At 41.6% G+C, this 10,987-nt stretch overlaps 1 protein-coding gene across 1 annotated transcript; it reads right to left on the reverse strand.

The window, feature by feature from the left end:
- On the reverse strand, positions 1–8,366 carry st8sia3 (ST8 alpha-N-acetyl-neuraminide alpha-2,8-sialyltransferase 3). Its single transcript, XM_060890944.1, has 4 exons — positions 7,830–8,366; positions 5,659–5,781; positions 4,106–4,663; positions 1–2,075 (listed from the first exon to the last, which is right to left on the reverse strand). Exons 1-4 carry the CDS (start codon positions 8,081–8,083, stop codon positions 1,793–1,795), a joined length of 1,218 nt encoding a protein of 405 aa, XP_060746927.1. The 5' UTR covers positions 8,084–8,366; the 3' UTR covers positions 1–1,792.
- Positions 8,367–10,987: the final 2,621 nt, after the last annotated feature.

The following is a 10,987-nucleotide window of genomic DNA, read 5'->3' on the forward strand; positions in this document are numbered from 1 at the left end:
TGCAAGTTGAGGATTGATGAAACTTCTATGGAAAAAAAGCCTTTTTAAAGTCAATTGTTAGTTGAATAAACAGCTCTCTGTTTTAAAATCCGTCCACACAAGAGCTTAAAGAAGTGAAGGACCTTTGAGACATTTACGAGAGCAGGGAAATCACAGACAAAGACAGCAGGCCGCTTTAATGCCTTGTAAAAAAAAAAAAAAAAAAGCCCAAATCTGCCCACACCTCCATCTGTAAAGCCTAGAATCCTGGCCTGTGGCCTTCTAACCTCAACCTCTGACCTCTTGATGCAGGGTGAGAGGGTCCATGTGCATCTGCCTGGTATTACTGCGGCAGTTAAACGTGTGTACGGTGAAAGACTTGGGGATTTTTAAACCAAGGTCTCAACTATCCCACTTTTATTCGGAAGCTTCACCGTGAATCAAACATGTCAACATTCTCGTCTTTTTACATACAGATATATAATTCTCACTGATACACACACACACACAAACACACACACACACACACACACACACACACGTTCTGACAACATTCATAAATGTGCAACGTTTCAGTAAGTCAGCGATCACAGAACAAATCCTATCTGTAGATCAAGAAAATGCTGCATTCTGGATTTTAAAGGTGCGGTTAGTAATAATTAAAGGTGTTCCTCAACACACTAATACTTATTAATCATTTAAAGATTTCTTAGGAAAAATACTGTCATTTAAAATACTGCCGTGCAACATGACTTACTAGAGTCTTTATTTCAGGCTTTTTGCTTGAAAATTTCTGGCCCTGAAATGAGCTCGGCCCCATTTTCTTAATAAAAGGCAACTTGAAAGCGATAATGAGGAGCTCAGTGGGGGGGGGGACGAGCAAAAGGCCTGTCAGTGCTTTCACTGCAGTTACTTGCAATTCACCTTGCAGCCAGGAGATAGATCTAAGATTTACAGATTGCTCCTTTAAATAAACCTAGAACCTGTACTGAATGGTCCAGTTAGGGTTTTCCCTGCATTTATGATTGATTGACAGGACAGCTGTCCAGTCAAATGTGTTTATCCCTGTCAGCATGGACACTACGAAGCCTAGTAAACTCAATAATAACTCTAAACATTCAGTTATCACACACGTCTAGTCTATACGTGAGATCGTGTTTATATAGGGATGACGTTCACGTATCCGGTGTATAGATGAGAATCTACGCGTCGTTCGTCGGACCACTGAAATGACTATGACATGATTACATTCGTTTATTACATTCTGATAAAACAATCTCGAGAACACAAAACTAATCCCGTTAAGCGTCGTCACCTTTAGTGTTCGTTAACGCTCGATGGTGAATAACGCTTCGCTCCCTGTTCACCGACGTTATAGTAACGTTTCATTTTTATTAATTATATTAGCCTTTAAAGCGAACAGGAATGTCTCTCTTGAAATGTCTCTCGTCATGGCGTATCTGTTCTGAGCTGTCCTTGGATCGGTGAGAACACATTTTCAAAAGTCCTGGTTCAGTTTATTTCTGGGTTGAGTCAGATGCGAACACACAAGCTGAGAGAAGGAACCCCGGATTACTGTAGGTCTGCGTTTGCTAACACGCAGCACGGCTAACAAGCTTCCTGTACAAGTCAGGACGCTGTTTGTAAAAGCTGCATCCTAAAATTAGGCTGAATGTTGTTGATTGGCACTTAACGTCATCGATGCTAGCATTTCTAAGTATTTAAAGTTTGATATGTGCCTTAAAAAAAGCCCCACAGTCCAAACCTCCGACTTTAAAATCGCGACCCGTGACCTTTCCGACCTCTTTGATCTCTATGCGCAGTGAGAGAGACTCAGTTTGAGGACGCCCTCCGTGTGCATCTTGAACAGAAGCTTGAACTCGGTGGGCAGCTGGTGCGACTCCTGCCACTTGGTGGTGAACTTGGTGCCTTTCTTGTCGTAATAGTGGTAGGGCAGCTCCTTGCCTGTGTTGGGGTCCCAGCCGAAAGGCCAGAAGCCGTACAGGTGAATCTGCTCGCACAGGGACGAGGCCAGAGTGAACATCAGGATCCCTGTGCTCAGGCGCTTCGGGGAGAGCTGCTTCGTCTTCCAGTACCTGCAAACACAACAGCTGTTCAAGAAATATCTGGGATTTACAAACACTGAAATCCTGCACAGATGCTAAGTGCATGGAGGCCAAACGGACCAACGCTAATTTGTAAAAAGATGGTTAGCTTATGAGGTCTGTGTTATTGTATGGTGATGTTTATTTGTTCTAACAAATCAGCACATATGCAGGAGCAGGATTTTTGGTTCTTCATCAGGATCTGATTAGCCAAACGCTAGCATACTACAAGTACAAAGACTTTTTTTTGTTTAAACAAATGTTTCACAACATTATATTGGACAATGTGTGGAAAAAGTCCATAAGTGACAATGTTTGTGTTCTGTTAATGATAGTCCACGGCTACAGACAACTTGCTTTAAAACAAACCAAACCAATAAAACGAGTAAGGAGTAATAGACAGGGATGAACTAGTGCAGGGGGGCACGGTGGCTTAGTGGTTAGCATGTTCACCTCACACCTCCAGGGTTGGGGGTTTGATTCCCGCCTCCGCCTTGTGTGTGTGGAGTTTGCATGTTCTCCCCGTGCCTCGGGGGTTTCCTCCGGGTACTCCGGTTTCCTCCCCCGGTCCAAAGACATGCATGGTAGGTTGATTGGCATCTCTGGAAAATTGTCCGTAGTGTGTGATTGCATGAGTGAATGAGAGTGTGTGTGTGTGTGTGTGCCCTGCGATGGGTTGGCACTCCGTCCAGGGTGTATCCTGCCTCGATGCCCGATGACGCCTGAGATAGGCACAGGCTCCCTATCAGGAAGGGATTTTAGAAATTTTTTTTTTTTTTAGACTGGTTTCATTATTTGGCTTTAAAAAAATGTAAAAGAATTCATTTAACATGAAAAACAGACAAAAAATGTAGTGTAGATTTAAGAGGAAAGCATCGATCCTTAGCAAAACTATTCACAAGTGAATTCTGTTTGTTTCTTTTCATGACTTTTGTCTCAATTTTGTCTCTTGTTTTTTGTTTTTTACATGAAAATCAGAGTATCTTTTATAAAGACACGAGTGTTTGTGCACTAATGTCTATTAAATTACAGTCAACACTAAACTCTTAGGGTGTCTTAGTCCTATCAGAGCGTCTTAAAGGCAGTGATTGTGCCTCTTTAATGGGATTGAGGAGATTACAGTGCAGTGAGGCATATCTGGTGGCCAGCATGCTTAAGCCGCTCTTCATAAACCCTGACGGGGCTCCATTCAACAACGCCTCTTCAATTCTCTCCATCGATTCCTCTCTCTCTCTCTCTCTCTCTCTCTCTCTCTCTCTCTCTCTCTCTCCCTTTTGGTGTCTCTTTTCTGCCTTCGCATGTTCTTTGTCTCCTCTCACACAATCGAACCGATGAATTTACCGTATGTCACATTTCATAAATGACGCAGATATAATTTTTAAAAATGTAAAAAAAAAAACAAGGAAAAAAAATAACAAGTACATTATAAAAATGATTATTAAACTTATTATGATTAATTATTATGCACATTTATTTTGCACCTAATTTTTTGTAGCTTTTTAAAACACATTTATAAAATTACATTTTCTAGTAATAAAATCTCCAAATTAAAATTTTCATATATATTTATTATTATTATTTTTTGTTGCAATGTATAGATATTAATAAATATTGTTTATCATATAAATATGTCTTTATGTATATGAATAGTATTTTAATAATATCACCCGCCCCTTCTATCTATAAACGAAACTGTACTATAAATCCGCTTGATTGTGTTCTTTGTGCTACACAATGCCTTTGTTTATGTTTTAGTGTGTACGTGTGTTTAGGTTCTAGATCAGTCTAGAACCCTTTTCCTGTCATTGGCTTGTTATCACATTGTGTTCACCTGTTTTTTTGTGTTAGGTCACATTTAGTTGGTCTATTTATCTAATTATTTGTATAACAATTTAAACAATGTACATTGTCAGAAAGCAGCTTTACAGAAATATACGGTATGAAGTCAGGATATAGATTATAAATGTGTGTGTGAGATATAAGTTAAGAACACAATGCACTTTGGTGTAATTATTGGCTACCTGTTGACATACTGCATGATGTTCCCAGGCCAGGCGAGCTGCACCCGTAGTTGCCCCCGGTGCTCCACAAAGAAGTCCACCAGCGTGCGTGTGACCGTGGCAGAGGTGTGGAAGAAAAAGGCTGGAATCCACAGGATGGCTCCGTCCAGCTTCTTCAAGCTCAGGAAGAAGTTGTTTCTGTCTTGAATGGTGAGCAGGTTGTTATAGTACTTCTCCAAAATGCTCGGGTTAAAAGTCGTGAGGTTTGTGCGGCGGCCCACGTCCTTGCGGAAGACCTCGGTAGGTGCGAAGTTGCAGCGGAAGACAAAGTCATAGGCATCGATGGCGCCGCCGCACCGGCTGCCCGTCAGGATGCCGCTGTTTCCCACCACGGCGCACGTGTTGTAGCGCTTGTTAAGGATGGGCGACGAGTCCGGCAAGAGGGAGCGGAAGTTCTCACCAATGGAAAAGACATATTTATGACTGGAGTAGTCGTAGTGCATCAGCTGACCCACACGCACGCTGGTCTTGGTCAGGGTGAAGTTACGTGGCACGTCAATGTACTGGGCAATCTCTTTACTGCAAAACACACAACATCACTAATATCACACTGGATTAGGTTACACTCTGGATCGATAGCAACACAGATTTTTTTGGATTGTAAAGATTCCTAAAAAACTTTCTTTCTGATTCTCAAGGAAACACTTTGATGTAAGATTTTTAAGGTCCGCCTCAAAGAGACAGACAAAGAAATGTCTAGTTTTAACCATATTGCATGCTAAGTTCTTGCACGTTTTCTGAGAGGTGCGTCTTTCAGATACCTCCATGACTTCTTGCATTTTTTGTGTATACTTGTGTAGAAATATGGATCTTTGGTCTCACAAACCAAAAGTCCATCAATCAATAGAAAGTCTAGTGTTGCATTGATATATAAGTTAAAAATGGCTAGTTTCATAGAGGCCATTTGACTGACATGGAAGTTGTCCAAGCTGAGAATTATTCTTACAGCTCTTTGACAAACAAGCACAAGATTAACCGAGTTAAACTGATTTATAATGATTCTAACAATTGATAAATATGTTATGCGAAGAATGACACACGACAGGACATACTGTTATAGGAAAATAATGAGTGGTGGTGTGATTATTATTGATTATTTCCTTATAACCCATTCTGATGTGTTTAATTCCCCCAATAACAGTAAATAGCTAGCAATTTTTTTTTTTTTTTTTACAAAAAGTTAAATAAGACAAAAACCGAGCTGGACATTTTACAGAGAAAGTCCAAAGCATCTGTCCAGTCTTGATAAACTTAAAGTAAGAGCTTTACCTCTGAGACTTATGAAGCCTTTAAATGTAATAATTGTACTTTAAGGAAAAAAAAATTTGTATTGTCTGTCATTAAAACATTTCAAATCACCGACATGGAAAAGACAGTTTATAATGAAATACTGGACATGTTTGTTACTCCAAGCTTTGGAGCATCAGATTTATCATGCTATAATATAGAATGTGAGTGTTAAAGTTGGTGTTAATAACTAACACACAACATAGCTGTCGTAGTCATAACTGTACCTTTGCTCTAAATAGCCCGTCTTATTAAACTTCCACTTGGATGAATTGTCCTGAAGGTTCTCATTTAGGGCATTGTTCAGGGGTGAAAACGCTGGGTCCAGAAACTTCATTGCCAGTTGGGATCTACAGAAGAGAAATAAAGAGAAAAAAGCATGAAAAAACGAGGTCTAAGTAGGGGGGCAGCTGGTCAGTGGGGGCAACAGGAAAATAGAGTTTCCGTTCCATTTCACAGGAAGACCCGGTCCTGATGTCACAGCGGTGGCAGCTGCTGAAAGTAGCTCGGATCAATGCCACCCCATCGGCCCCAGCACCAATCCCCCCTGCCTCGGGCAGTCGATGGCTACTCTAATTAAACTGCCTCTTTTTAGACTTCAGACCTGGTCAGTTACTCAGCCTGACTCGTTAAGCGCTTGAACTGGTTTATTAGTAAGGTTATTAAGCTCAGGGTGGCTGTCTCTGGACTGGCTCAAAGAAAAAAAGGGAAACGTCAGATGCAGATGGCTACGTGAGAGAAAGCATGACTAAACTAAATGTTGTGCTGCTGTTCGAGGCGATTTGCGTTCTGCTGTGAGTATACGATTTCTGAAAGTCATCGTTCTTGAAGTTCATAAGCTTTAACTAAAAAGCAAGTCACAGTGCGGTCGACAAATCACCCTACTGCGACAGCAGATGGTCCAAGCCTCCTTCTTACCTTCCCTCCCTCCGGTCCTCCTTCCCTCCCTCCATCCCTCCCTCCCTGACTCACTCCTTTTCTCCCGGAAAGCAATTCCTATGCGCTTCAGCAAAATGGCTCCCGTTTTATAACCTTGGACGCAACAAAAAGCACGGCGATCATTGGTAGGAAATTGAACTGCCATCTGAGTAAATCAGGACCAAGGACAGCTCCTCAGGCTTCCACTCCGGCCTCAATCAGAGAGGCGACTTTTACAAGCTGCCACATCACAAGAGATTCACAACCTTCTAGCTAAGAGACACTTTCGAGCGTACCTAGGATTTCTGTTTGATATCGATACACTGCAATCTGTAGTGTCTGTTTTCCTGTTATTACTTGATTAAAGCCCTACAGCATTTTATAGTACAGATATAATCATAATTATGGTGGTGTAGTGGTATAGTCTGGCATGAGTTTCCTGTTTCCTGTGCTTTCCTCCCAGTAAACATGTCCCTCTGTGTGAATAAGTGTGTGAATGTGTGTGTACGGATTGGCGTTCTGTTGAGAATACTGTATATTCCCACCTCACGCCCACTGCACCTGGGATAAGTTCCACTGCAAATGTGACCAGGATAAAGTTCTTAATGAAGATCGACAAATGAATAATCGTAATTGTTGAGCAGATTGAATTCAGTCTCAGAATTAAAGGCCTCAAGCTGTACTCTTATCATCCTTATCACTCGGGTGCTACCACCAAGTCTGTTTGTTTTTTTCAACTGGAAACTTGCATGATCCTTAAGTACTTTTTGAGTCCGTCGGTGGTCCTTATAGTCCTATAGTCCAGCGTCTACAATGTTTATGGTGACAGATAAATACTTAAAGTATCTAAATAAGTATCGATGCAATAAATCACTTCACTTTTTATCTAACAATTTTACTTAAACTAGAAACTGTACAGAATGTTCACATGTTCGTTGTAACACAGTAAAAGTCGGATGGATTTGACACTATGGTTTCCAATTTGTGTTTCTTTGTTGGTTTGTTGCGCACAAGTGTTATGCGCTACTGTATAACACCTATACAATATAAACTCTATATAAATTCTTCTTGCTATGAAACGTGATAAGTCCCTCTCTGCACGAGCCTTTTTTATTTTTAGCATTTGCTCTATGAGCTGCTTCGTCATTGCTATGCTTCTTTTCGGGTGCGTTAGTGCGCATGCGCAGTGACAAGGCTGGTTATTGTACCGAAATCCTGAGGCCCTTTAAAAAAAAATCTCTGTTTGTGTCATTAGCAGTCATGCATTTTAGGTAAAAATCGTGGTTTCTATTGTGTCATACAGCATACAAAAAAAAATTGGACAGGTATTCATGATCTAAAAATAGCACAAAATCCAGAGACGTAGCAATGTTGATATTTGTGATGTTGATGTAAGACAGCAATAAGGTTTCATTCATGTCATAAGGTGTACTTGAGCACTGTGCGCGTTTACGCATGGCCGCGGTCCGTCATCACTCACCTGAAGCCCGTGTGAAACATGTACATCCGCGGCCCGCCGCCGCCGCTCGGGTATTTGGGGCCCGTGAAGATGGCGTCCTTCTTTATGGACACGTAGCTGATGAGAGAGAGGATGAGCAGAGCCACGCTGAACATGACCAAGCCGAGGGCGCTGAGGATGCGCACCATGATGCCTCGCTCGCATTCCCCGGCGGCGCGTAAAAAAAAACCAAGATGCCGAAAGATGAACGCGACGACGCGAATGCATGCATTCATATGCAAAACAAAAACAAAAACAAAGACAAAACCATAAACAAAACAAGTCAAATCAAGACAACAACCTCCACAAGCTCGCGTGCGCGCAAGTCTACGGGAAACCCAGCACGCAGGATGACGGACGTGATCGCAATGGAGGCGATGCTGCGGCGGAGAGATGCTCGTGCTCTCCTCTCGCTCCCTCTCGGTATGAGCTCGTGCAACGAGCTGCCATCCCGGATCTTCGGTGAGAAATAGTACTCAGGGGGAATGCACGAGCTTTTCGGGTTTAATTAATGCACTCCGGTGGATATTTAAAGGAGACTCGACCTGGGCTGAATCTGGAGGAATGAAGAAATCGGTGAAATCGAAGCACCGGAAGCACTGGTTGCATGCTTTGCATTAACCAACACCAACATTCACCATCAACACCAACATCCACCACCATACACCAACATTCTCCATCAACACCAACATCCACCACCAAACACCAACATTCTCCATCAACACCAAAATTCTCCATCAACACCAAGATGTCCCATAAAACACCAGCATTCTCCACCAAACACCAACATTCTCCATCAAACCCTAACAATTACTATGAAACACCAACATTCTCTATATAAGCTCCTAATTCTCCATCAAAATCCAACAATCACCACCAAACACCATTATTTACCATTAAACACATTATCTACAGGATAAGCACCTACACCACCTCAAACCAACATTCCTTAACACATTTATACACAAACACTAACATTAAAAAAAAAAGTTCAACATTCTTCACTGAACAAAACAATTACTTGCAAAAATAAAACACTTTATTTGAGTAAAAGCAGCAACAAGTCAAATGAAATGATGTGGGGAAAAAAAAGGAAAGTACATTGTGGAGTCTCAGAAATGGCACATTTTACTGAATGTCTTCCAAACAAAACACTGAATTTCTACAATAATGTCTCGATGACTCGTTTCCACTGTGTGTCGTACTTTGTTAGCCAGGATTTACACTGAAAAAACACCGACAAGCCTCATTTCAGGTGTTTGGTGTAGTCTCTAAACTAAGACTCTCTGTAGAGGGTCAGTCTTTCTGCTCCACGTCGATCAGTCACACATCAAGTCACTTGATTAATATTACTGCCCTGTGGTAGCATACAGTGTTGAAGTGTCCAGTTTTAACAAAAGCTTTTACGTGTAATTAACAATCTTACTGCAATGGTAGAGTTAACAACATCAATAATAATAATTAGAGGAGACAAAGAGAGGCGCATTTTGCTGCTGTGTTCAGTGAGTTGTTGTGTAGCTGCATTAACGGTCGGCCATGCTTGGAGGGATCTGTCAGATTCTCTCTCCCTCTGCTTAATGGGCCGGAAGAACGCAAGCCAATCAAATCCCAATGAATCTCCCATTAGCCCATTTAGGTTAATGACCTGGCCAAGGAACGTTTCGGCCAAAAACCAGACTAATCACATGAGACTGTTTTTTTGACGTGTCATTTTGAAGAGGTTGTGTGAGTTTTTTAAGTAGATCTGAGTTTTTCTGTGCTCACCGCTAATAGCAGTTTACTTTACAGTTTACAGAAAATAAACTAATCGACTTCTAGTTACAATCAGTGTGGACAATAAATAAATGAAGGTAAACTAAAGTAAGTAAAGTTTAATAAAAAAGCATTTATTTGAGCTTCTGTTAGATTAAATTAATTTTCTGACCAAATCAGAATTGAAAAGTAAATTTCGGTTGTAGATCATCAGGTGGAAGGTACGGTGGCTTAGTGATTAGCACGTTCGCCTCACACCTCCAGGGTTGGGGGTTCGATTCCCGCCTCTGCCTTGTGTGTGTGGAGTTTGCATGTTCTCCCCGTGCCTCGGGGGTTTCCTCCGGGTACTCCGGTTTCCTCCCCCAGTCCAAAGACATGCATGGTAGGTTGATTGGCATCTCTGGAAAATTGTCCGTAGTGTGTGAGTGCGTGAGTGAATGAGAGTGTGTGTGTGTGCCCTGTGATGGGTTGGCACTCCGTCCAGGGTGTATCCTGCCTTGATGCCCGATGACGCCTGAGATAGGCACAGGCTCCCCGTGACCCAAGGTAGTTCGGATAAGCGGTAGAAAATGAATGGATGAATGAATGTAGATCATCAGGGGTGTTAGCTCTGATTAAGCTTTCCACACACACAGAGCTTTGTTGTTCTTTAACATCAGCATATTTACTGTAGCTCTCTGATATCACAGGTTAAAGACAATACGTTCACGGCCCTTTATAAGAACCTCAGAAGTATTATTTAAACATTGAGGTCCACCACCGATGGACTGATAAATACTCAGTTAATCACCAGATGTCATCAGGCATCAAGCTTTTGCATGAGCAAATGAAGTTTAGCTTCAAAGGAGCATGAAATTATGGCCCTGTCCACGTACACTGGTATTATTCAGAACATTTCTCCATCCGTATGCAAACACGAAAACAATTTCACGTAGGCGTGACAGCTTAGTGAGTGTGTAAGTGTGTCATAATGCTGAAAGCTTCAAACCGAGCAGAAAAAAGTTCTTAGTTTGTTGTTGGCAAACATCCACTATCAAATCCCAACATTCTCCATCAAACACCAACATTCTCCACCAAACACCAACATTCTCCATCAACAACATTCACCATCAACTCCAGCATTTTCCATCAAACCCATAATTCTTAACCAAATCCCAACATGCACCATCAAACACCAATATTCTAGATTAACAACATTCACCATCAACTCCAGCATTTTCCATCAAAACCACCAGTCTCCATTAAAGACCAACATTCTCATCAAACCCATAATTCATCACCAAATCCCAACATGCACCATCAAACACCAACATTCTCCATCAAACACCAACATTCTCCATCAACGACATTCACCATCAACTCCAGCATTTTCTGTCAAACCCATAATT

Source organism: Tachysurus vachellii, chromosome 17 (genome assembly GCF_030014155.1).
Source record: "Tachysurus vachellii isolate PV-2020 chromosome 17, HZAU_Pvac_v1, whole genome shotgun sequence".
NCBI classification, from domain to species: Eukaryota; Metazoa; Chordata; class Actinopteri; order Siluriformes; family Bagridae; genus Tachysurus; species Tachysurus vachellii.

Bases quoted from the DNA above. Each gene is read 5' to 3' on its own strand.
- st8sia3 (XM_060890944.1), bottom strand. From the start codon at position 8,083: ATGAATGCATGCATTCGCGTCGTCGCGTTCATCTTTCGGCATCTTGGT. The intron at 4,664-5,658 runs GTACAGTTATGA...TGTGTTTTGCAG, and splicing joins ACGGGCTATTTAGAGCAAAG to TAAAGAGATTGCCCAGTACA. The intron at 2,076-4,105 runs GTAGCCAATAAT...TTGTGTTTGCAG, and splicing joins ATCATGCAGTATGTCAACAG to GTACTGGAAGACGAAGCAGC.